The sequence below is a fragment of the Oncorhynchus mykiss genome, chromosome 10 (assembly GCF_013265735.2).
Source record: "Oncorhynchus mykiss isolate Arlee chromosome 10, USDA_OmykA_1.1, whole genome shotgun sequence".
In the NCBI taxonomy this organism is placed as follows: Eukaryota; Metazoa; Chordata; class Actinopteri; order Salmoniformes; family Salmonidae; genus Oncorhynchus; species Oncorhynchus mykiss.
Genome location: NC_048574.1, coordinates 30,346,882 through 30,374,114, shown reverse-complemented (window position 1 = coordinate 30,374,114; position 27,233 = coordinate 30,346,882). Strand labels below are relative to the sequence as shown.

The 27,233-nt window shown below is 42.8% G+C and overlaps 1 protein-coding gene across 5 annotated transcripts in view; it reads left to right on the top strand.

Annotated features, from left to right (window-relative positions):
* LOC110533632 (cytospin-B) overlaps nt 1-27,233 on the top strand; it is a 136,175-nt gene that overhangs the window by 52,815 nt on the left and 56,127 nt on the right. For 4 of the 5 annotated variants that reach the window (XM_036990047.1, XM_021618038.2, XM_021618037.2 and 1 more), the window contains 4 exons: nt 15,123-16,693; nt 23,367-23,574; nt 25,252-25,325; nt 25,549-25,724. In XM_036990047.1, the coding sequence (XP_036845942.1) occupies nt 15,123-16,693; nt 23,367-23,574; nt 25,252-25,325; nt 25,549-25,724 (2,029 nt within the window). Of the gene's footprint in view, nt 1-174; nt 633-15,122; nt 16,694-23,366; nt 23,575-25,251; nt 25,326-25,548; nt 25,725-27,233 lie in introns of those variants that run through there. The other variant, XM_021618036.2, reaches the window with a different exon arrangement.

Sequence of the window (27,233 nt, the reverse complement as noted above, 5' to 3'; positions counted from 1 at the left end):
GTGCGTGCATCCCCGTCAGCAGAATTCACACACCACACCTCCCTGACAGCTGGGCTGCTTTAATACATGCAGGGCAATCAGGGCATTCTCTAACATTCCTCCTTTCACTGGGAGGGATACCTCTCATTATGACATTTACTGTACTGTTTGTCTGTCCATCCGTTTTGCTGACTCACCCATAGAAAGTGCTTAGACTATTATAGGCCTGCCCTTTTTTACACTGTCGTGTCAAACCCAACCGTAATGTGCTGGCTTGTAGAAACTACAACCACTATGTTAGATGTAGCATAATTCTCAACATGTCATGTTGACATTGGCAACTGAAAGACTCTCTCTTAATTAACGTTCATTGTTTTTGACATGAATATCTAATTTGTTTGCAGAAATGTTTGTGATTTTGTTGAGATCCATTGCACCTGGTGGATACTCCTCAAGAGCTGGGCAGAGTCAGACCATGACATGATGAGCATTAGCAAAACACCAAAGAATGTGGAAAGAAAGACAAGAGGAATCTGCAGCCACAGCACTATTTTGTTACATAAACATTCTCATTGGAGACAGACCAACATCAGGATTCAGGAAACAGGCCAAAAAGAGGAGGCTCAGTGAGTTGCTGTATCCAGAGGTAGCAGGTAAACCTGTGTTCAAATACTATTCATAATAATTGTAAATATGTTATCTGTGTTTGATTGACCTTACCTGGCTTAATGGATCAATACAATAGTGCCAAATATCTGCAAACCCTACCCATCTGGTGCTCCAGGACAACACTTTTTTTTTTAAAGATTTCAAATAGTATTTGAACCCAGGTCTGGAAGTATCACCAGTGAGGCTTTCCAGTTTCCACCACTGAAGTTACCAGGGAGCAGCCAGTACAGGACTGTAAACACAGAGCTATTCTATGTGTTCTGTGTTTGCAAAGCAAGGTGTGTTTAAATGTCCTGTTTGTGTGTGATGAAACATGGGCTCATACCCAGTAGGGGAGAGTGGGGTAAGTTGAGCCAAAGGGGTAAGTTAAGACACCTTTGTTTCCAGGAAACCATACACAAGATGAATAATTTTACCAAATATTTAGGAAGAGGTCATCATTTCATGGAATCTGTGAAAGAAGAAACAACATGGAAAAAGTGGTGAGCAAGTTAGGTCCAAAAAACGATTTCCACCAACTCAAATCAAGGTCGCGACAATTGCAGTGAGACCGAGTGATCAAATGAACATCCTGCATCTGTATACATCAGTTGGGGTCTCTATAAGATTCAATTTCGGGGTATTGAAATTGCATCCTTGTAACTGTGTGGGCTAATATAGTCAACAATGTTTGCCTTTGGGTAAGTTGAGGCAGTAGTTGAGCAAATGGGAAGTTGAGCAAATTGAAGTGTTTTCTACCCAGGTGTAATGTAAGGCATTATTACTGGGATAACAGGGCCTGGCCTTCTAGGAGTTCCTCTGTCCAGTGTCTTGTGTTATTTTGCCCATCTTAATCATTTATTTTTATTGGCCAGTCTGAGATATGGCTTTTTCTTTGCAACTCTGCCTAGAAGGCCAGCATCCCGGAGTCGCCTCTTCACTGTTGACATTGAGACTGGTGTTTTGCAGATACTATTTAATGAAGCTGCCAGTTGAGAACTTGTGAGGTGTCTGTTTCTCAAACTAGACACTCTAATGTACTTGTCCGCTTGCTCAGTTGTGCACTTTCTATTCTGGTTAGAGCCAGTTTGCACTGTTCTGTGAAGGTAGTAGTCTTTTTCTCAATAATACCTTCTAAGTCCTCTGTGTGGAAATCTCTCTGCCATTCTCAGCTTAATCCAAAACCCACAAATATATTAGGGATTCCAGGGATTGTTCCAGGAATAATAATATCCAAATAATTTCCAAAATCATGTAGGATGCGTATTTGGATCATGAGAGAAGTGTAAAAGTCAAGGATAAAAGGTCAACACCTCTAGTTTATATTTGAAATAGAGAAAGGCTGATGTTTTCAGAGCCTGAGAATTTGTGTGACCGGCATGAGCATCAAATTGAAAGGTTGAGATGTTTTGATTTGTAGATTGATGTTGAAGCCGAAAGAACCGTTGACTAGTTGTCCTCTGGCTGTATCTTGGCTAAAAGTGCTTGATTTAAAAGAATTACCATCTGATGTCAATACTTTTGATTTAGCAGATAGCCAGCCATCTTAGCTGTAACTGTAGCTGTCCCCTTTAACTCTTTCTGGAGAGAAAAATCTAATCTACTGTGCTCATCCTCTGATGTGAAGTACCAAATGTATGCCTTTGTAGAAAGTGTACCTTCCTAAAGAAGAGTTCTGCAGCATGCACATTTAGTTCAGTTTATACCCTCAAAAGGAACATCCTTAACTTTGTAATTGAATGTAAATGTTGTAAATGACTCTACTGCTGCTTTCCAACTCCCCTCAGCAAAGCACATCATGCTATTTCCATGGTGCTGCATTTCAACAGTGACAGTGCAGACTTGCAGGTGAGATTAGTTTCCACTTCTCAGCAGTGTTTGATGAATGATATGCCACCTGCTGACAGTAGACTCACTCACTACCCATAATGACTTGGACACAGGAATACATGAGTATGGGCTATTTCACTTTTGCTTACAGTAGAGGTTGTTGTGAATACTAGCCAGGGATCTATACCTCTACTCCTCCTTCCTTCCCAGCTGCTAGTCTTGGTGTTTTTGTACTTGTTTCCAGCACAGCAAGAGCAGCAATTCCCCTTGTCTGTGTAATCAAGTAATGTTTTTTTCTATATGCTGCATACAGAGAATTTCCGAACCATCACAACTCAAAATGTCACCCTCTGTGAGTCAGCTTTTTAATCACATACTGTACATACGGTAACTCTACTTATTTTCCTCCACTCCATTGAGCAATTTACAGTCTCCATTTAGCCCAGCCAAAACCCATCCATTCTGCCCTCCCTCTCCCCTGCATCTCTCCTTATTTATATGCAGGATTATTGGCTGGCCCCAAGAGGGGAAATATCATCTCAGCCAATGTGGTGGCCGATTCCATCCACTCTCTGTCTCTCCACACTGACCCTACTACTTATCCCTCACAGCCAGACATGCCCAACGGTCTCCTTTCCTCCATTCTTTCAGCAAATTAGTTCACATAAATATTGTCAGACTGGCAAACAGAATTGAAAAAGCCTCTCAAACTCTTTAAAAGGCTCTAATGCTCTCTCAAAGGAATGTGTTACTCAACTCAAAAATGTTGATTGTACAGTACATACAGTATGGACTTTATGCTATAGCTTATAGGTACTGCACATATTATACAACTACTGTACTATCTACAGTGCCTTGCGAAAGTATTCGGCCCCCTTGAACTTTGCGACCTTTTGCCACATTTCAGGCTTCAAACATAAAGATATAAAACTGTATTTTTTTGTGAAGAATCAACAACAAGTGGCACACAATCATGAAGTGGAACGACATTTATTGGATATTTCAAACTTTTTTAACAAATCAAAAACTGAGAAATTGGGCGTGCAAAATTATTCAGCCCCCTTAAGTTAATACTTTGTAGCGCCACCTTTTGCTGCGATTACAGCTGTAAGTCGCTTGGGGTATGTCTCTATCAGTTTTGCACATCGAGAGACTGACATTTTTTCCCATTCCTCCTTGCAAAACAGCTCGAGCTCAGTGAGGTTAGATGGAGAGCATTTGTGAACAGCAGTTTTCAGTTCTTTCCACAGATTCTCGATTGGATTCAGGTCTGGACTTTGACTTGGCCATTCTAACACCTGGATATGTTTATTTTTGAACCATTCCATTGTAGATTTTGCTTTATGTTTTGGATCATTGTCTTGTTGGAAGACAAATCTCCGTCCCAGTCTCAGGTCTTTTGCAGACTCCATCAGGTTTTCTTCCAGAATGGTCCCGTATTTGGCTCCATCCATCTTCCCATCAATTTTAACCATCTTCCCTGTCCCTGCTGAAGAAAAGCAGGCCCAAACCATGATGCTGCCACCACCATGTTCGACAGTGGGGATGGTGTGTTCAGGGTGATGAGCTGTGCTGCTTTTACGCCAAACGTATAACGTTTTGCATTGTTGCCAAAAAGTTCAATTTTGGTTTCATCTGACCAGAGCACCTTCTTCCACATGTTTGGTGTGTCTCCCAGGTGGCTTGTGGCAAACTTTAAACAACACTTTTTATGGATAACTTTAAGAAATAGCTTTCTTCTTGCCACTCTTCCATAAAGGCCAGATTTGTGCAATATACGACTGATTGTTGTCCTATGGACAGAGTCTCCCACCTCAGCTGTAGATCTCTGCAGTTCATCCAGAGTGATCATGGGCCTCTTGGCTGCATCTCTGATCAGTCTTCTCCTTGTATGAGCTGAAAGTTTAGAGGGACGGCCAGGTCTTGGTAGATTTGCAGTGGTCTGATACTCCTTCCATTTCAATATTATCGCTTGCACAGTGCTCCTTGGGATGTTTAAAGCTTGGGAAATATTTTTGTATCCAAATCCGGCTTTAAACTTCTTCACAACAGTATCTCGGACCTGCCTGGTGTGTTCCTTGTTCTTCATGATGCTCTCTGCGCTTTTAACGGACCTCTGAGACTATCACAGTGCAGGTTCATTTATACGGAGACTTGATTACACACAGGTGGATTGTATTTATCATCATTAGTCATTTAGGTCAACATTGGATCATTCGGAGATCCTCACTGAACTTCTGGAGAGAGTTTGCTGCACTGAAAGTAAAGGGGCTGAATAATTTTGCACGCCCAATTTTTCAGTTTTTGATTTGTTAAAAAAGTTTGAAATATCCAATAAATGTCGTTCCACTTCATGATTGTGTCCCACTTGTTGTTGAATCTTCACAAAAAAATACAGTTTTATATCTTTATGTTTGAAGCCTGAAATGGGGCAAAAGGTCGCAAAGTTCAAGGGGGCCGAATACTTTCACAAGGCACTGTATATACTCCTGAAGGCCAGCATTGTGGCCAGATTTTACTATCATAGTAAAATATTTTCAGTCTTGTTTGGTTCTTGAAAAGCAAACTGTCCGGCCCATGGTCTGGCAGGGATGTGGTGGATCACTGCTGAAGATGAAGAGTGGGGATCTGAGCCCATTGGTTATTATCACGGGTCAAAATCTCTGGTGGGAAGGTTATGGTACTATGGTAAATATCCCTCTATAGACATGATGGCAGCGTGTAAGATCTACAGGAGTAAAGATATTAAGATATAATCACAAAGAACAAGGGAAAGGTTTGTTGGGTTTGAGGATCAGATACTGGACTTTTCCCAGCTACAGATATAATATATCCAGTCAATTCCCCAATGCAATAATTTCCTAAACTCAATAGTCTGGAAAGCCCATACAAAGCCAGACAAAGACCCTATACTTTTGTACACTATTTCTAAACCAGCCCCAAAGCGCACACTCGCAAAGCACTAACGTTATGTGCTGCTGCTGATGCTGCTGCTTACCCTCCATGGTCCTAGTAACTGTCTGTGTATCCAGATCATTACCTGATTTACACCACCCCCCGATCACCAGCAAATGCAATTACACCACTTTTTACACCATAGATTCCTTTTAATTGACCTGCCTCTTTAGTGGTGTACTGTCGTCTATGGGAAATGGGGGGCTTATTGAAATCCTGCATAAATAATGATTGCCTGTTTACTATATTCCCTGCTGCTACAGTAGGACCATAACATGTATCTTGTAACATTGTAGAACATTCTGGGCTCTAAATCAGATGTGATCTGCAGATCCGCTCTCTAATGATACTGTACGTCATCCTCATTATGATGTCATGTCCTGAATCTGACCCAAAGTCTTTGGGACCTGGATCCTTGGGGCCAAGAAATGATGTAGAACCTAAATGCACAGTGTAACTGCATTTAGGCTAGACCTTCTGTCTAACTTTTACTTTCATGAACTCATATTCAGGAACTATTGTGGAATATCTGTCCATTCTTTGGGACCTGAGGCAAAGAGATTAAGTTTTGGCCAGTGTGAATTTAAACCGTCATCTGACTTTCAGGAACCATAGTGGAATATCTGTCCAGTTACTATAGTATTGCAAATAGAGATAGCCTATAATAAGTAGAACACAATTTGAGATTCTATGTTTCTTTAAGTGGTGACTTTGCTAACTCCTGATCGGTGGTATTAATTTCTACTAGAAGAGTTAGGATGATGATAATTGTTGTCTGATGTTTGTGTGATGATGACAGACCTGGTTTTTGTCTGGCTGCTGGCAATATGGAAACAATGGATAAGTCCCAAATATGCAAACCTGTCCATATTAGGGCACTCCAGACAGGCTCAATCAAATGCTCAATGTATCATTTGAAAGAGGGTTTGGATGATGGGTTACCTGTACTGTGCCAGTCAGCACGGACATCTGCCTCCCCTGTCCCTGACTGACTGAGTTTGCTATTCCATCCTGGCTGACTGACCATGCTGGTTGACCATTCCATTCGCTGTGTCACAGTAGTGACGCACATGGAAACCCCGCTCTGTGTCTCTCTTCTGCACCAGCGAGAGGAGTGGAATGCCTGTGTGAGCCCAGGGTCTGAGAGATAAGCTCCAGTCTACCCACTCACTCCTCATCCGTGTCCTGTCTAGCCTGGTCACACATCTGTTTGTGCTGTCTTGCCAACTCCTGTGTTGAGTTGCCAAGACAGCATCAACAGATCTGGGACCACCAGGCTATGTCCAGTTGCTGCCTGTACAACAGGAAACCCCAGACAGACAGAGAGTGACTGATATTGTTTCTGTCTGACTGCTCTGTACCCCCCACATCCACCTGACTGGAAAACATTAGACAGCACTTCCTGGAACTCCAGAGGGGGGGGGGGGGGGGACACTTGACCTGCCTGACCAGCCCCAGACACTAATCTGTTATCACTCCTTCTCCTATCCCCCAGTGGCTGTAAATTAAAGACTGGCTGGGCCAGGGGCTGCCTTCCCTTCACAATGCACCCTGTTACTTCTTGGCTGCTGGCTTGGCTGGATGGTGTCCAGAAGCCACTCAGGCACATGTCCCCTGGCCTGCTGTGGTTTTAAACCTAATCTTCATTAAAAAGATAGCTATGAACCAGAGTGCATTATTGTGATGAAGTACTCACACCTGAGTACTCTCGGATTATCGGGAGACTGACTGTGTGTTATTAATTAATCAAACAATTACTTAATGTAAACGAAGCAATTACAGGAGGCCATTTCAGCAGGATTCAAGGTGATCAAAAGTGGGGTTACTAACAATGGTTTTCTCTGTGTGGACATGTGATTTCTGGTGCACACCACAAATTCTCCACTGTTGAATCAATTCTGAGAGTGTTAAATGTAACACTATTCCAGTGTCTATACGGGTCCACACTTTTCAGTGTTTAATTAAAAAATTGCTTAGTGTAATGCCTTATTTTCATATTCCCCAGTGTGCCTTTCGAGTTAATTATAGAGTTACAACCCATGACTGTATTTGTTAGTGACAGAGACAGAGACACATTTCTGGTCCTGTGGCCATCACCAAGTGAGATCCTAAGCAAATATGTTTTCATTCAAATTGAAACTCATGGTTTACAGGCTACATCAGGCCTGCATGTCACATTATGCTTTCTTGCAAAGTGATTTGTATTTTGGGGCGGGGGAATCCAACCAGAGTGGGGATATATAGAAAATATATCAAACATTTTCTTAGCAGTCTGATCCAATAGAAAGGTATCGATACTTGTGTCAAAATGAAAATGTCACTTGATTGATGACATTTAAAGATTTGTACATTACTCGACCAACTTATAGGGTGTCAGAACTGCGGGACAGAGAGCGACAAACCTCTGCTGAAAGGTTATTGTTTTTATCTAGATAGCTCAGGGCGTAGAACCACACAACAGAGGAATCTACAGTATATTGAAATTGCAGCACACTAGTATCGAATCTTGAAAGAACCTATTAAGATTCCCCCTCCCCAAACAATGATTGTAAATGATACATCTCTAGTTTTTATTGGTAATTATTGAATTATGGATCCACATTTTTTTATACAGTTAATTCGGAAAGTATTCAGACCCCTTACATTTGGTTACATTACAGCCTTATTCCAAAATGTGTTACATTTTTTTCCTCGTCAATCTTCACACAATACCCCATAATGACAACACAAACACTGGTTTTTAAAAACCTGAAATATCACATTTATATCGCTGAAATATGAAATATCACATTTACAAAAGTATTCATACCCTTTACTCAGTACTTTGTTGAAGCACCGTTATCAGCGATTACAGCCTCAAATCTTCTTGGGTATGAAGCTACAAACTTGGCACACTATATTTGGGGAGTTTCTCCCATTCATCTCTGCAGATACTCTCAAGCTCTGTCAGGTCGGATGGGGAGCTTCGCTGCACATCTGTTTTCAGGTCTCTAGAGATGTTCGATTGGGTTCAAGACCAGGCTCTGGCTGGGCCACTCAAGGACATTCAGAGACTTGTCCTGAAGCCACTCCTGCATTGTCTTGGCTGTGTGCTTAGGGTCTTTGTCCTGTTGGAAGGTGAACCTTGGCCCCAGTCTGAGGTCCTGAGCGCTCTGTAGGTTTTCATCAAGCATGTCTCTGTACTTTGCTCAGTTCATCTTTCCGTCGATTCTGACTAGTCTCCCAGTCCCTGCCGATGAAAAACATCCCCACAGCATGATGCTACCACCATGCTTCACCGTAGGGATGGTGCCAGGTTTTCTCCAGATGTGATGCTTGGCATTCAGGCCAAAGAGTGCAATCTTGGTTTCATCAGACCAGAGAATCTTGTTTCTCATGGTCTGAGAGTCCTTTAGGTACCTTTTGGCAAACTCCCAGCGGGCTTTCATGTGCCTTTTACTGAGGTGTGGCTTCCATCTGGCCACTCTATCATAAAGGCCTGATTGGTGGAGTGCTGCAGAGATGGTTGCCCTTCTGGAAAGTTTTCCCCTCTCCACAGAGGAGCTCTGTCAGAGTTACCATCGGGTTCTTGGTCATCTTTCTGATCAAGGCCCTTCCCACTGATTTCTCAGTTTGTCTGGGCATTCAGCTGTAAGAAGAGTCTTGGTGGTTCCAAACTTCTTCCATTTAAGAATGATGGACGCCACTGTGTTCTTGGGGATCTTCAATGCTTCAGAAATGTTTTGGTACCCTTCCCCAGATCTGTGCCTCGACACATTCCTATCTCGGAGCTCTACGGACAATTACTTCAAACTCATGGCTTGGTTTTTGCTCTGACATGCACTGTCAACTGTAGGACCTTATATAGACAGGTGTGTGCCTTTCTAAAACATGTCCAATCAATTTAATTTACCACAAGTGGACTCCAATCAAGATGTAGAAACATCTCAAGGATGGTCAATGGAACAGGAAGCACCTGAGCTCAATTTCAAGTCTAATAGCAAAGGGTCTGAATACTTATGTAAAATAGGTATTTCTGTTTTTTATTTGTAATACATTTGCAAAAATTTCTAAAAACCTGTTTTCACTTTCATTACAGGGTATTGTGTGTAGATTGATGAGCAAAACAATTAATTTAATACATTTTAGAATAAGGCTGAAACGTAACAAAATGTGGAAAAAGTCAAGGGGTCTGAATACTTTTCGAATGCACTGTATACAGTATCAGTCAAAAATGTGGACACACCTACTCATTCCAGGGTTTTTCTTTATTTTTCAAATGTATACATTGTAGAATAATAGAGAAGACATCAAAACTATGAAATAGCACATATGGAATCATGTAGTAACCAAAAAAGTTATAAACAAATCTAAATATATTTTGTATTTGAGATTTTTAAAGTAGCCACCCTTTGCCTTGATGACAGCTTTGTACACTATTTGTTCTCTCAACCAGTTTCATGAGGAATGCTTTTCCAACAGTCGTGAAGGAGCCCACATATGCTGAGCACCTGTTGGCTGCTTTTCCTTAACCCTGCGGTCCAACTCATCCCAAACTTTCTCAATTGGGTTGAGGTCGGGTGATTGTGGAGGCCAGGTCATCTGATGCAGCACTCCCACTTAAACAGCCTGGAGGTGTGTTTTGGGTCATTGTCCTGTTGAAGAACAAATGATAGTCCCCACTAATTGGCCAATCACATCAGATCTGTTCACATCAGATCTTTTTCAGAGCTGATCTGATTGGTCAAAATACTAATTTGTGAAAAAAAGATTAGAAATGGACTTGCCTGTCTAAACTCAGCCTTTGAAACTGGCTACATTGTATTTCTAACTTTGAGCCTAGTTGCTTTCAACCACCGACCTCTACTGGACACCTTATTTACCAATTTATTTAGATTTTATTCAATACATAGCACCTGGACGGTAACTCGGCAGGTAGGGTTGAGGAATATGAAGCAATCAGATACCTTAGGCGCAGAATCGAATCCTGGCTAAATTTTGAAAATAACTTTCTGTGAATCCCCACTATCTGCACATTGTTAAATTGTTGTTCAAATAATTTGTTTAGTTTAGTTTATCCTATCATAATATTTTGTCTTCAGCATCTTAAACAATACCACAGATGCAGCTTTATTTTTTGAAAAAAATTGTGAACCAGGAGTCAAAAAAGGTAAGCAGGATGTGGAATGCAAACCCAACATTCTTACTAACTTTAGTTTATAAAAATTCACACCTATCCATTGCGCCACAATGTTTTGATGAATGCATCAAATATATAGATATTTAGAAATATATTCCCACTGTAATCAGCCTATACCCAACAGTTTTATGTTTACAGTTCTGATATTGTATATTCTGTATGACGTCTGTGTCTGTATTCTGTTTGTATGTTGCCTATTGCTGGCAGCACTTTCTCACTAAGACAAATTCCGGTATGTGTAAATGTACTTGCCGTATGAAGGTGATTCTGAAACATGCTGATATTTATTTATTGACCAGCAGATGTCACTAATGTGCATAGCGTTTAAAGCTTTGAGGAATGAACTGTCTTTTGGCACAATTTGGTGAAAGTCCCATAATGCTTCAGAAAGCCTCAGTTTCCAATCACTAGGGATATCCAACATTTGGACAAACATTTATTCACCTGCAACCTGCATTCAGAATTACTGTCAGGGTTGGGGACACTAAGATATAGCATTACCTAAAGCATCTAAACCGGAACAACCATTTCAGTAACGGGTGCAACAATTCCAACTAACAGATTGAATTTGTTTAGAAAAATTGTATTTCAATTTGAGTAGCATAAGATTAACTAATCAATCAATTTATTCACATGCAATCTGCATTCAGAATGACTGTCAGGGTTGGGAAGACTAAGATATAGCATTACCTAAAGCATATAAACAATAATAACCTGCAATAGAGCATGCTGGGCAATATGTTAATGATGGGAGTGGTTTTGGCTCAACGTTTGTTATTAACACCAATACTGGTGTTCTTTTACACCACTGATTGTTAATTAAAGTCTTTGCTGAGTTAATTTAACACTTGAATCAACACTAGAAATGTTACACTGAAAAATCAACACTAGTTAACACTAGCCAATTCTTTTGTGTAGAAACATGAATGTTTTAAGTTTAAAGTTTGGGTTAATGACTTTGGCCCGGCCTGTTAAACTTGGCTGTCACTGTCGGCTTTATTTGGCCATCTGCAATCTAAACCCTCTTACTATGGCTTCTCATCCAAAACGACATGATTTGGCCATGCTCTCAATTCACTATTGTGAAATTATATATCTTACCATATGAGAAAAGACATGCTTTCAGCACAAAAACCTCTGTGTTACGAAATGTTATGTAGTATAATTTCTCTTGTTCCTCAACATAAAGGGGCCCTTTATGAGAGAAAGCCCATTCTACTTGGCAGTGATATTTCTCTTTCTCCCCAAAGCTTGTGTTTCACATTATTTACACTTTGCTATAAATGAGACAGAGGCTGTGGGGGGGAGCATCTCTGAGAGGCATTCAAACCCCCACCCCCCCCCCAGCTCAGACCCCCTACAGGGGGCTGATTTAGTTCATCCCAGAGCTGCCTGTGTGTGAATGGACCATGAGTTGAGCCGTACGGCATGGAAGACAAAGATAAATTAGGATTGAGGGAACGCTGCAGTCATCCCCCTCCTTGTTTCACTTTCACTCGCGCTCTCTCTCTCTCTCTCTCTCTCTTTTACACTCTCTCTCTCACTTACACTCTCTCTCTCTCTTTTACACTCTCTCCACCTTACACTCTCTCTCCCTCTCTGCCGTTCTCTCTCATCTCTGTTTCTCCCTCCACCCCCCTCCCTTTCCCTGTTTCAGAAGCCTCTAAAATGGGGAGTTGTCATTGTCTATCAAAGGCTTGGCAAGTCAGACCCAGATCACTTTGGAGTCAGGAAGCATTTGTCCCAACTGAGGGATTTAAATAGTTTCTCTTGACTATTCATTCACAGCTTGTCTTGTTTGTGCTTTCTTTTAAATTATGAAAAACATGGTGGCTATCATCACTGAGGATAACTTTGTGATCTATGAATATCATGAAAGAAGGCTTGTTGAGAAAAAAGCTGTTGATCAATTAAAATTCAAACCATGCATTTTATCAGACTGTCAAATAGGCCTTTCTTCTGTGCCTTTTTAATATCACTATTTTATATTATTATTCATTATTTTATAACAATGTATATTGTATACATTATTGCTTTGGCAATATTGACACAATGATTTTCATGCCAATAAAGCAGTTTGAATTTGAGAGAGAGAGAGTTACCATTTTAATGTTGTTATTTCTATTATTTATTTTTATAATAACTTTTTTGAATATCACTTTTTTATGTTATTATTAATTATTGATGAAATGAACCTGAGAGAGAGTGAGTTCCATTGTGAGGCATCTTTATATGAGATGTGGACAGTCAGACCACATTTGAAAGACTCGTATTTGTTTTCTCTACAGTGCCAGGGAAGCTCAATAAAGCACAACTAATTTCAAATACTATTTGAACCCAGGTCTGGACAGTCTGTGTTCCAGTATCACTGTTCCAGCCAGCCTCCCTTTCGCGGTATTGTATTATAGTGTCCTGGAACTGTTCACGTATTAGTTGGCTCGTTTCGCACACAGATTTATGTCATGGCTATGTGCGCAGGGACAAGCTGTAGTGAAGTCATGGTAAAAGGGAGGTGACTACTTAAACGAGGAAAGTAATTTCATACAGTCCATATGTGTTTTATTCAGTTGGACTGGGAAGGATCATTTTAATTTATGTGGGGACTGTGAATGGGAGATGTCCCAGAATCTCACTTCAACTCCAAACATTAGTCATCTTAATGAAAACGGATTGAGCTTAAACACATCTGCCTCTCTCTCATTTCTCTCTCCTTCTATTTCTCTCTCCCTTTATTTCTTTCTCTCTCTCTCTCCCTTTGCTTTTCTTCCCCTATAAGTAATGAGAATAAGATAATTTGCATGAATATGTCCCATATGACCTATAGGTGTGACCTACTGTATATGCTGTCTTTGTCACGTTCTGTCTGTCTGTTTCGGTTTGTACATAAAGTACATGCACCCCCAAACATCTTAATATGTCAATCTGTAATGCATTATGATAGGTCATTTTTAACCTTTCATTTCATCACTGTCTTTGTTCATATACAAGTAGGTGTTAAAATCTTCCATGTGATAATACATAATTTAGGAGTGTATGGCCTCATTTTTTCTGTAACGGAGGCATCCACTGTAAAATGTACAGAGAAGTAAGTGATTATAGATTTTTCATGGCAGCCTGGGATCTTGGCAGGCTAGTCGAGTGGGAATTTCACTGGAGTTCACTTGACCTGACTGATAGAGAACCAATGCGAAGGTGATTAATGGGAATTTAAATGACTGGCTTTTGCTTGCTCTCACTCACGCTGAGTATTTAGGTTCTTATTTTTAAGCACAGTTTGACTGAAGGCCAAACCATACTATCTGCAGTCAATCACTCAGCCAATCTGACCTGGTATTTGTATAGCTTTTTAATGTTTTACCGGAACTATTTGGCGTTTTATTGTGATTTTTCACAAATATAAGAATTTACGATAGTGTTATTATTAAAAGAAAGCATTCTAATGGCCTTGCTATATTTATAAATGTGGCATTTTAATTTATGATTATAGTATCAAAAAAATATTGAATGGAAACTGAGTTCTGAGCTCCTTGCTTTATATAGAAGAAGCATATTTGAGTGCTGATAAAGTAAGTTATGTTTCTGTTTCTCTGTGTTTCCGGCCTCATCAGCAACTCTTTATCCACAAAGCCCTACTTTAAGAATGCTAATCCACGCTGTGCCCATGAGATTGTCTGAGGCTTGGCAGGCACACCCTGCAAAGTGGCCATCAATGGAGAAGTGCTTTAAGAGCCCAGAGGGGTGTAGGATTTCCATTCCAAATGAGCCGAGACTCTTTGTTTGTGAGTGTGTGTGTGTTTTGTAGGGGTGGATGTGAGCCAACTTGCCAGTGTATCTTGAAAGTTTCTTTGTGTGTGTGTGTTTGTGTGTTGTTTATAGTGTTATACAGTAGCCTACTTTATCTCTTCTTGCCCAGGCTGTGCAGTAGTCTGTGCCCTCTGGGGTTGATAGAAGTCAGTGTAGTGTCACCAACACAGCGCTCTCTTTGTGTCTGTCCACTGATAGTCTGCTTTGTGCTGGAATGTTCCACGTGCCCCAGACCATTGTCATCCCTGGTAACAAGAACCCCCCTGTGTCTGTGTTGCTGTTTGCTGATTATTTCAAAACAAACAATAAAAGCCTTTCAGACAGCATCCTGCTCACGCAGGGGATGAATCAGTAAAAGCTCTTCATATTTGAGAGAGAGAATGAATGCCAGTCAAGCCCTGTGGATCCACTGAAATGTGTTTCAATGGAAAGTCCTGTGTTTCAATGTCCACAGTAACGCAGACAGTGTCTACCAACCAGCCATCACAATAAAAAAGGGATCTATGAATAGGGTTGAATGATTGACCCCTGATGATGACAATCACAGCATCATATTAACACTGCATCACAACTGATCTTCAATCTGAGTGTGAAATTGTTTCTATTGAATCGTGAGGACATTACAGACATTAATCAAATGCATTACCACTTTTACTAGTGGAATTTCATAAAAAATAAGAAGAAAGAAAGCAGAAGACTGAATGTGTGTTTTGATTATATTTTCCAGGTGTTCAATCAGGATCTAAGAAGTCTGGAATCCCTGCCCCCAGGGAGATCCCCCCCACCATGACCAGAGACCGCGTGTCGCTGAGGGACCAGTTGAGGACCTCCACGAACAAGAAGATGGTCCCCAGCGCCAGCACCTCCAGCCTGGCCACCCTAGCAACCAAGCACCAGCGCGGCTCCACCACCACAAAGCCCAGGATAGACGCTGAGGGCTCGGAGAGAGGCTTCCTGGAGTGCCAGATTAAGGAGCTGCTGGCTGAAGCCAAGGCGAAGGAGTTTGAGATCAGCAAGCTGAGGATGGAGCTGCAGCGCTGCCGGGGGAAAGCCTTGTCGTCCTCGCCTCAAAACACCCCCTCCACTCTACCTGAGGGTGCCCCCGAGCAGGGCCAAGGCCCATCCCAGCAGGCTACAGACGCCCAGGCCCTGGTTGGAGAGCTGAGGGAGAAGAACGGGAAGTTCCAGAGGGAGTTAGCGGCTCTGAGGGAGGAGAACCAGGTCCTGAAGGAGAAGCTTTTCTCCCTGGAGTCCTCGCCTGCCTCTCCTCTGTCCAACAACACTACCACCACCACCAGCCCCTCCAAGCCCTCCATCAATGGCCTCTCTTTAGACAACAACATCACTCCCCCAGCCAAATCAGCCATACCCAGCCCACTCAAAACCTCAGTCTCCTCCAGCAGTGACATCACCAAAGGCTCGCCCTCGCCAGACTCCTCAGAGTTTGAGAAGATCCCGTCGCGGTCTGACTCAGTGAGCAGCAGCGATGGGGGCTGTGGTGGTGTAGGGGTTGTAGGTGTGGGGAAGGGTCAGGGTCGCGACCCCTCAGTGGAGAGGCTGACGGAGCAGATCCAGAAGATGGAGGAGAGTCAGCACAGCACGGCAGAGGAGCTCCAGGCCACACTACAGGAGCTGGCCGATCAGCAGCAGGTGGTCCAGGAGCTGACGGCTGAGAACGAGCGCTTGGCCCAGGAGAAGGGCCTCCTACAGACGTCGCTGCAGCAGCAGAGGGAGAGGGTGGAGCTGCTGGCCCAGAAGAACGAGGCCCTGGCCGGGAGGCTGCAGGAGGCAGCCCAGGCCCAGAGCGGGGACGAGGACCGGGCAGCCGAGCTGGAGCAGCGCTACACTGACCTGGTGCAGAGCTCTCGCTTCGAGAGGGAAAAGCTGGTGGACATCCAGCAGCAGCTGACTGGGAGCTTGAGGGCCCTGGAGCAGGAGCACCAGGAGGCCCAGGGGCAGGTGAGGTCCCTCAGAGAAGAGAGGGACGGCCTCCAGTGCCGGGTGGAGAGGGAGGAGGAGGCCGGGGGTGAGATGACACGGGCGGCTGAGGAACACAAGGCGGCAGCGGACGCCCTGATGGTGAAGAATGGACGGCTCAAAGCCCAGGTGGACATAGAGAGGCAGAAGGTTGGGGAACTGAAGGCCATGCAGAGTGCTGGGGACAGCACAGAGCTGCAGAGGCTGCTGAAGGTGGCCCATGCTGAGAGAGACAGACTGGAGGGGGAGGTAACTGGGCTACGGCAGGAGCTGCTACAGGCCCAGACCAACACTGAACACGCCCAGGGACTGCTGTCCAAGGTGGGTGGGACACCAAGCCATATAGAATAGAATAGAGTAGAAACTTTATTGCTCACCAAGGTGGGTGGGATACCAAGCTACAACTTATCCTCTGGCAGTGTGTAGCCCTAAATCGTCCTTTTACCTTCTTCAGTGTAGGCTGTAATTTATGGATCTTGTGATTTATTATTCTACAGCAGTGGTCACCAACCTTTTCTGAGTCAAGATCACTTTCTGAGTCAAAATGCAAGCCGAGATCTACCGCTCAGATTATAATTTTTTTTAATGACACAAGCCACAAATAATAACCACGCAAGCTTTTCAAATGTGCATTTTATGGCTTATAAAACCTTTGAACAAAGACAGTGCTGAATAACAACTTAAACATGAATTTACTCATAAAAACAATCAGCTCTTTGCTGTATTCCTTGAGTCTCTCTCTAGTCTTGGTTTTAAAGTCTTGAAATCTAACATTATCAACTTTGCTGTGTTTTCGAGGCCTATTTCTACAGTCTATGGCGCAAGGAAACTGCAGACACGGATCTTGGCTATCTGATTGGCCAGTGGTAGGCCTATACTGTAAGTGCACTTCATTTGCTCTTTGGGCCTGCCGGGAACACTTTGCCTTCCTGGCGGTAGGGCTTCTGGATCGAGTGCACCTACCGTCAACAGCGCAAAACAAGTTAAAAAAAATAGGATCGCAAGTCTTTATCGCTGGGTTTTTTACAGAAATGTTTGGTGATCGACTAGGAATGGCTTGGAGATCACGATCGACCAGTTGGTGAAAACTGTTTTACAATATGTACAGGTAACTGCCAAAATAAAGGAAACACCAACATAGTGTCTTAATAGGGTTTTGTACCACCACGAGCCAGAACAGCTTCAATGCACCTTGGCATAGATTCTACACGTTTCTGGAGCTCTATTGGAGGGATGAAACACCATTCTTTCGTGAGAAATTCCCTCATTTGGTGTTTTGTTTTGTTGATAGTTGTGGAAAACGCTGTCTCAGGCACCGCTCCAGAATTTGAGTGTTCAATTGGGTTGAGATCTGGTGACTGAGTGACCATGGCATATGGTTTACATAGTTTTCATGCTCATCAAACCACTCGTGCCCTGTTGATGGAGGCATTGCCACGGTTTCCAAAATAATGGCCTGCCCAGCATTTTTATACATGACCCTAAGCATGATGGGATTTTAATTGCTTCATGAACTTAGGATACACAGCTGTGTGGAAGCAACTGCTTTCAATACACTTTGTATCACTCATTTACTCAAGTTTTTCCATTATTTTGACAGTTACCTGTACATTGCATTCGGAAAGTATTCAGACACCTTGACATTTTCCACATTTTGTTACGTTACAGCCTTATTCTGAAATGTATTCAATTGTCTTTTTCCCTCATCAATCTGCACACAATACCCCACAATGACAAAGCAAAAACAGGTTTTTAGAATTTTTTGCAAATGTATAAAAAATGTAAAACTGATATCATATTTACATCAGTATTCAGACCCTTTGTTGAAGCAACTTTGGCAGCGATTACATCCTTGAGTCTTCTTGGGTATGACACTACAAGCTTGGCACACCTGTATTTGGGGAGTTTCTCCCATTCTTCTCTGCAGATCCTCTCAAGCTCTTGTCAGGTTGGATGGGGAGTGTCGCTACACAGCTATTTTCGGGTCTCTCCAGAGAGAGTCCGGGCTCTGACCGAGCCAATCAAGGACATTCAGAGACTTGTCCCGAAGTCACTCCTGCGCTGTCTTGGCTGTGTGCTTAGGGTTGTTGTCCTGTTGGAAGGTGAACCTTCGCCCCAGTCTGAGGTCCTGAGCGCTCTGTAGCAGGTTTTCCTCAAGGATCTCTCTGTACTTTTCTCCGTTTATCTTTCCCTCGATCCTGATTAGTCTTCCAGTCCCTGCCGCTGAAAACATCCCCACAGCATGATGCTGCCACCACCATGCTTCACCGTAGGGATAGTGCCAGGTTTCCTCCAGATGTGATGCTTTGCATTCAGGCCAAAGAGTTCAATCTAGGTTTCATCAGACCAGAGAATCTTGTCCTCTAGGTGCCTTTTGGCAAACTCCAAGCAGGCTGTTGTGCCTTTTACTAAGAAGTGGCTTCCATTTGGCCACTCTATCATAAAGGCCTGATTGGTGGAGTGCTGCAGAGATGGTTTTCCTTCTGGAAGGTTCTCCCATCTCTACAGAGGAACTCTGGAGCGCTGTCAGAATGACCATCAGGTTCTTGGTCACCTCCCTGACCAAGGCCCTTCTCCCCCGATTGCTCAGTTTGGCCGGGTGTTCAGCTCTAGGATGAGTCTTGGTGGTTCCAAACTTCTTCCATTTAAGAATGATGGACGCCACTGTGTTCTTGGGGAGCTTCAATGCTGCAGAAATGTGTTTGTACCCTTCTCCAGATTTGTGCCTCGACACAATCCTGTCTCGGAGCTCTGCAGATTATTCCTTCGACCTCATGGTTTGGTTTTTGCTCTGACATGCACTGTCAACTGTGGGACCTTATATAGACAGGTGTGTGCATTTCCAAATCATGTCCAATCAATTGAATTTACCACAGGTGGACTCCAATCAAGATGTAGAAACATATCAAGGATGATCATGGGAACAGGATGCCTCTGAGTTCAATTTTGAGTTTTTTATCAAAGAGTCTGAATACTTATGTAAATAAGGTATTTCTGTTTTTAATTTGTAATACAGTTGCAAAAATGTCACTTTGTCATTATTGGGTTTTGTGTGTAGAGTGATGAGAATGATTATTTTTTAAATCCATTTTTAGAATAAGGCCGTAACAAAATGTGGAAAAAGTCAAAGGGTCTGAATGCACTGTATATACAGTATGCTGCATTCCAGCCTCTGTCTATTCCACAAGTTACCACCGGCTAAAGCTATAATGTTGAAATGCCTATTCACTCTGTTCCATCTCACTGCGCAAATCCACTGTCTTGTCAGCCTAGCAAGGCAATTTATAAACTTGATCTCCACTATAAAAAGCATCTAGACATTATCTCCCATTTCTTTTAAAACTAGCATTTGGTTTTCAACAGCAACTTCGTTTAAATATTGAAATTCGATCTCCAGCTGTCCCATAGTAATGAACATGTCGGGACGTGACAGACAGGCGTACAGCTTTTTTCTGCCAGTCTAAATCATGAATCAGCTGGCATCGTTTTTATTGATATATACAAAGAAATGTCAATAGAAAACAGGTAAAACTAAACAAAATGCAGCTAGTTTACAGTCTTTCCAGCATCAGTTTGAAGGGATTGTATTAGCTGTGTTGTTGGCTAGCTCCTCTGAACAACAATGTCCTGACCAGAGAGCACATTTACTATGCCATTTGAAATGCACATCATTAGCTTGTTATTATGGATGTATCCAAATAAATGTCACTAGAAAACAGCTTAAACAAACACAAACGCAGCTACCTTGCTGTTATTCTGGCTGCACTGTTTGACATGACTGGAAGTTCGCCGTAGTTGGCTAGCTAGCAAGCAAGGGATAAGAATTTTGCCAGCCAGTATGGCAATGGAACATTTAGAACAAACGACTGGGTTTAGTACAGAGGAAAAAGACTTAACGACTGTGTCGCATCTCTGGCATCCGAACAGATAGAACCAACGTCCAGCCAGCTTGGGTAGCAACCTTAGATTTGTGTTGGGACTATATACTATATATGCAAAAGTATGTGGACACCCCTTCAAATGAGTGGATTTGGCTATTTCAGCCACACCCGTTACTGACAGGTGTATAAAATCGAGCACACAGCCATGCCATTCCATAGACAAACATTGTCAGTAGAATGGCCTTACTGAAGAGCTCAGTGACTTTCAACGTGGCACTGTCATAGGATGTCACCTTTCTAACAAGTCAGTTTGTCAAATTGGTGGGAACGTGGAAACGTCTAGTGGAAACGTCTAGGAGCAACAACGTCTCAGTCACTAAATTGTAGACCGCACAAGCTCACAGAACGGGACCAGAGTGTCCTGAAGCAACTCTCACTACCGATTTCCAAACTGCCTCTGGAAGCAACGTCAGCACAAGAACTGTTAGTCGGGAGTTTCGTGAAATGCGTTTCCATGGCCGAGCAGCCGCACACAAGCCTAAGATCACTATGTGCTATGCCAAGCGTTGGCTGTAGTGGTGTAAAGCTTGCCGCCATTAGACTCTGCAGCCGTGAAAATGCATTCTCTGGAGTGATGAATCACATTTCTCCATCTGGCAGTCCGACGGATGGATCTGGGATTGGCGGATGCCAGGAGAACACTACCTGCCCCAATGCATAGTGCCAACTGTAAAGTTTGGTGGAGGAAGAATAATGTTCTGGGGCTGTTTTTCATGGTTCAGGCTTGGCCCCTTAGTTCCAGTGAAGGGAAATCTTCTTATTTTTTTTGTAAATATGTATAGTTCAATAGGGAGAAAACACAAAAACAAAATTAAATAGCAAAGATATAAACAACAGGATGAATAAGGACAAAACCAAACAAATTAAAAACAAACAGGTTTCAGTTTTACAAATTAAATCGGCCTATTCAAATGTCAATCTCAAAGGCTAACAACCCAGAGCCACATAGGAATATAAAAGGTAGACAGAGCAGGGCAATCCCATCACCCATCCACAAGACCAAACATAGTTGTTAAATTAGGTTAGGTGAAGGGAAATCTTAACACTACAGCATACAATGACATTCTAGACAATTCTGTGCTTCCAACTTTGTGGCAACAGTTTGGGGAAGGCCCTTTCCTATTTCAGCATGACAATGCCCCCGTGGGAGGACGCATGGCTCCCGACGTTCGCCTCTCCCGAGTTCGCACAGGAGTTGCAGCGATGGGACAAGACTGTAACTACTAATTGGATATGAAATTGGATAAAAAGGGGTATAAAGTACACAAAAAACAACAACAACAAAAAAATAAAATGCCCCCGTGCACAAAGTGCGGTTCATACAAATCGGTGTGGAAGAACTTGACTGGCCCTGACCTCACCAAATCAATCACCTTTGGGATGAATTGGAACGCCAACTGCGAGCCAAGCCTAATCGTCCAACATCAGTGCCAGACCTCACTAATGCTCTTGTGGCTATGAATATGTTAGTAAACCGTTGTATAAAAGTGATAATGCCCTCGAAGCCGGTGTTTGGAGGATATACAGTGTGTTCGGAAAGTATTCAGACCCCTTCCTTTTTCCACATTTTGTTATGTTACAGCCTTATTCTAAAATGGATTAAGTAAAACATGTTCCTCATCAATCTACACACAATACCCCATAATGACAAAGTGAAAACAGTTTTTTGGAAATTTTGGCAAATGTTTTAAAATAAGGAACAGAAATATCTTATTTACATAAGTATTCAAACCCTTTGCTATTAGACTCGAAATTGAGCTCAAGTGCCATCCTCTCTCTATTAATCATCCTTGAGATGTTTCTAGATATTGATTGGAGTTCACCTGTGGTAGATTCAATTGATTGGACATGATTTGGAAAGGCACTGCGTATATAAGGTCCTACAGTTGACGTCAAAGGAACTGTCCGTAGAGCTCCGAAACAGGATTGTGTTGAGGCACAGATCTGGGAAAGGACACCAAAACATGTCTGCAGCATTGAAGGTCCCCAATAACAATTTAACCTCTGCGATATCAGACTACAGTTATACACAATAACTCGTCTGCCATGATGGTTTAAATTAAATATTGTATTGCTAGTGAAGAGAAGCTTTGTGATAGTTCAGGACTTTCCCTCGCCACTCTCCAGCATATGAGCTTATGTTCAATGAGATTGTTTTAATCTGCTTGTAGGTTCAGAAAGCCTGAGTGAGCAGTGGTTTCAACATCACAACATCACACAAATGGACTCTGTGCCGAGTAGTGCCCACACTGGGGTGATCCAGTCAGGGCAGTCTTGGGTTAAAATAGTATTTGTTTGTAGTGTATCAGGAAGTTTATTAGCTGCAGCAGGAGACAAGGGCTTTGGACACTTAACTGTAAAATCAATGAGTCATCCTCACCTGTTTACCCAGCAGCCAGTTACACTGTAGTGTAGTGTAGGGTAGGCTATCAAAATGGCTTTGGAGGAGATCCTGCTAGGCTATTGTGTCAATGAGTCTCTGTAGACACTGGCAGGGTTGATGTCCAACAGCTTTTATCATCTTTTTTTACTACGTCAGACTAGAAGGGCGTATTAGCAGGTACAGTCACAGAGTCATATGTAAATAGATCTAAGGCTCTGCTTACAGTAATGGGTGTGTCACTGTCAGTTAGTCTAAGTGATAATGTCTGGTGGATTAGATATTAACTGTTAATGGTTAAGTAACCCTTTATTATCTAGTTATTAGGCTAAGATTAACTGTCTAATACAATCGCAAACCTTCTGGAATGAAAAAATAAAATACAATAGGCCTATTCTGTCAAACATGCTTAGAAAAGTTTGACATTTCTGCATTCAGAAATAAACCTGCTTTATGTTTGTGAAGGCCTTTTGTGTTCTCCTTCCATCTTTAATATAGAGGTAATAGGTACAGACATTGGAAAGCGGGTACACTGTCACTTCAGACACAGCGCCATCTCATGGTGGCAGCAAACAGTACACTTGTAGAGAGAAGCCCCTTGATGGATCAACTTACCAATCATGTCAGCTATACATGTGACTAACCAATCAGATGGTCTCCTACTATGTCCCAGGTGGAGGCTGAGTGCCAGCAGGTGGCAGAGCGAGCCGGGAGCCGGGAGGAGGAGCTGAGTGGCCGGGTCAGTGCCCTAGAGAATGGGGGTCGGCAGGCCGACGGCCAGATCAAGGACCTGAAGGAGACCATTTTTGAGCTGGAGGACCAGGTGGAGCAGCAGAGGGCTGTCCACCTCCACACCAACCAGACCATCCTGGACCTAGAGAGTATGTTCACTAGTGTATATATCATCAGTCTACTACTGTACTACTCTACCTCCTCCATCCTAACTTTTACTTGTTGTAGGAGCACAGCACTCCTAAGCACATAGGGACGATTTCCCTGGCCCAGATTAAGCCAACACCTGGACTAAATATGTGTAGCGGTATGCATTGTTTGAGTCCTTTTATTTGGTCAGTGGTGAGGCTTGCGACACATGGATTAAGTATGAGTTATGGATATAAAGTTGAAGTCCGAAGTTTACATACACCTTAGCCAAATACATTTAAACTCAGTTTTTCAGAATTCCTGACATTTAATCCTAGTAAAAATTCCCTGTCTTAGTCAGTTAGGAGCCTCCCCCTTTTTCTTCTAAACATAACGATGGTCATTATGGCCAAACAGTTCTATTTTTGTTTCATCAGACCAGAGGACATTTCTCAAAAAAGTACGAGCTTTGTCCCCATGTGCAGTTGCAAACCATAGTCTGGCTTTTTTATGACAGTTTTGGAGCCGTGGCTTCTTCCTTGCTTAGCGGCCTTTCAGGTTATGTCGATATAGGACTTATTTTACTGTGGATATAGATACTTTTATACCTGTTTCCTCCAACATCTTCACAAGATACTTTGCTGTTGTTCTGGGATTGATTTGCACTTTTTGCACCAGAGTACGTTCATCTCTAGGAGACAGAACGTGTCTCCTTCCTGAGCGGTATGAAGGCTGCGTGGTCCCATGGTAGCCTAGTGGTTAGAGCGTTGGACTAGCAACCGGAAGGTTGCGAGTTCAAACCCCCGAGCTGACAAGGTACCAATCTGTCGTTCTGCCCCTGAACAGGCAGTTAACCCACTGTTCCCAGGCCGTCATTGAAAATAAGAATTTGTTCTTAACTGACTTGCCTGGTTAAATAAAGGTAAAATAAAAATAAAAAATATACTTGCGTACTATTGTTTGTACAGATGAACGTGGTACCTTCATGCGTTTGGAAATTGCTCCCAATGATGAGCCAGACTTGTGGAGGTCTACAATTCCTTTTCTGGGGTCTTTTGATTTTCCCATGATGTCAAGCAAAGAGGCACTGAGTTTGAAGTAGGCCTTGAAATACATCCACAGGTACACCTACAATCGACTCAAATGATGTCACTTAGCCTATCAGAAGCTTCTAAAGCCATGACATCATTTTCTGGAATTTTCCAAGCTGTTTAAAGGCACAGTCAACTTAGTGTATGTAAACTTCTGACCCACTGGAATTGTGATACAGTGACCTATAAGTGAAATAATCTGTCCGTAAACAATTGTTGGAAAAATGACTTGTATCATGCACAAAGTAGATGTCCTAACAAACTTGCAAAAACTATAGTTTGTTAACAAGAAATTTGTAGAGTGGTTAAAAAACAAGTTTTAATGACTCCAACCAAAGTGTATGCAAACTTCCGACTTCAACTGTAGCAATGCAGATTTAACTGATAGCAGGCTCATAATAACCATACTATATAATTAGAAAGACATTTTGAATGGATATAAATTATCCCTGTAGTTCCACTGGTAAAAGAGGTTAGATTTACCGAATGTATTTATCAGACTAAGAAATGGTTGCAGCAATGGCTAAGTTTATGATATGTGTCTTTCGCAGATGTATTCTGTGGTTGATGTTCTCAAAGTAATGATATATTTATCTTTCTTTACAGACCAACTCAAGAAGCTGGAGGAGCAGAAGGCTGAAGTGGAGAGGCAGCTGAAGATCTTGAGTAAGCAGATGAAGGTAGGAGTGATCTGACTGTTAGTGGTTATATACTTTCAGGTGGTTTGCTGGTGGTCAAGATGGTCAAGGTTTGTGACTCCTATGATGCAAAGAGAATCACAATCCTCATATGGTATACTGTGTGTGTGTGTGTGTGTGTGTGTGTGTGTGTGTGTGTGTGTGTGTGTGTGTGTGTGCATCCGTGCATTTGTGTGTGTGCGTATTTATGTGTGTTTGTGTTCAGGATGAGACGGAGGAGTGGCGACGGTTCCAGGCAGACCTCCAGACAGCCGTAGTGGTGGCCAACGACATCAAGGTGGAGGCCCAGCAGGAGATCCGCTCTCTGAGGAGGAGGTTACAGGAGGAGCAGGGTCGCAGCGCAAAGCTCTCCTCAGACCTGGAGCAGCTGCAGGGAGTCAGGTATGTACCATATGGCTGGGAGCGTTTAGTACCTACAGCAGTACTATTCAATTACGGTCCTGGAGGGCCGAAACACTTCTGGTTTTTGTTTCTACCCGAATGTACTCATCTGATGTTCCAGGTCTAAATCAGATCCTTATGAGATAGGAAGAATGTAACCCAGAAGTGTAATTGGTCTAAAGGGTCCAGATTTGAATAGCCCTGACCTACAGTATACCTCCCCTACTACTCCCTCTGTTTCTATCCAACCTCGTCTCCCTTCCCCTAGCCTTTCCCCTCTTGCTCCCTCTTAGCACTGGGCCTCTCTCTATCCTAGCTAACACACTCTGTCCTGGAGCTGCAGCTACTCTAAGGCTTGCCATATCCCACTGATGGTGTGAGTGTTCAATGTAGTTGTCAGATTCATATAGCATGCAGTGTGGGAGGCTGTATCGAGCCGAGCTGGAAGGAACCGTTTGTATTTCCATATGCCATTAATCGGTTCCCTTTTAAATATTTTAAGAGGCTACCCCAAAATTCTGATTTGATGTCATGGTAGCTTATGATGTTCAGCATTTTTGGGGTGGGGGATGCATAGAAACGAGGTGACGTTAGCTGCCAATTTAGGATATGATTCACCATTAACTCCAATAATAATATCTTAATAGCCTCAAATCCTGGGATTTTGGGGGGCTTCAAATTCTGGGCTTTGGCAAACCTTGCTAATAGAGGATTAGCAGTCAGTCTCCTCTCATGCATTATCTTGGTCTGTCTATCTGGTTCCTGCTGCAAATACACTGACTGCGCTATCAGTCTGTCTACCACTCACCACCACTGATTGTAACACACTGGACCAGCAATGGACCCTAGCACTTCACTGAGACAAGCTTTTTTATTGGCGTAGTGTAGCACTAATATAGTGGCCTAAGCTCTGCCTAGAAATGCTGCCCAGACTGCACTGACAACAGCACTAAACTGTTTGAGTCGGTTCTCTTCAAAATATAAAATGAGACAGACACTCTAGGGGCCATAGCATCATTCCTCTGTTTTGTTTCATGTGGCTACCTGTACACCATGGTCTGTGCTGCCAGGGACGTGATTGGAAAGAGAAAGGGGGATATCTAGTCAGTTGTACAACTGAATGCATTCAACTGAAATGTGTCTTCTGCATTTAACCCAACCCCTCTGAATCAGAGAGGTGCGGGGAGCTGCCTTAATCGACATCCACATCTTCAGCTCCCGGGGAACACTGGGTTTAACAGCCTTGCTCAGGGACAGAACGACATATTTTTTACCTTGTCACCTCAGGGATTCAATCCAGCAACCTTTCGGTTACTGGCCCAACGCTCTAAACACTAGGCTACCTGCCATGATTGGTTGGTTTGTTGATGAAAAGCTCAGCCTATTGGTCCTGTGTCGTGTGTGCAGTGACAGTGGCAGTGACATTATGATGAGAGGCAAATTAGGCTAGTATTGTTAGTATTACAGAGCTCATCAGTTAATTTCTAATATAGCTGGCCTGACATAAAA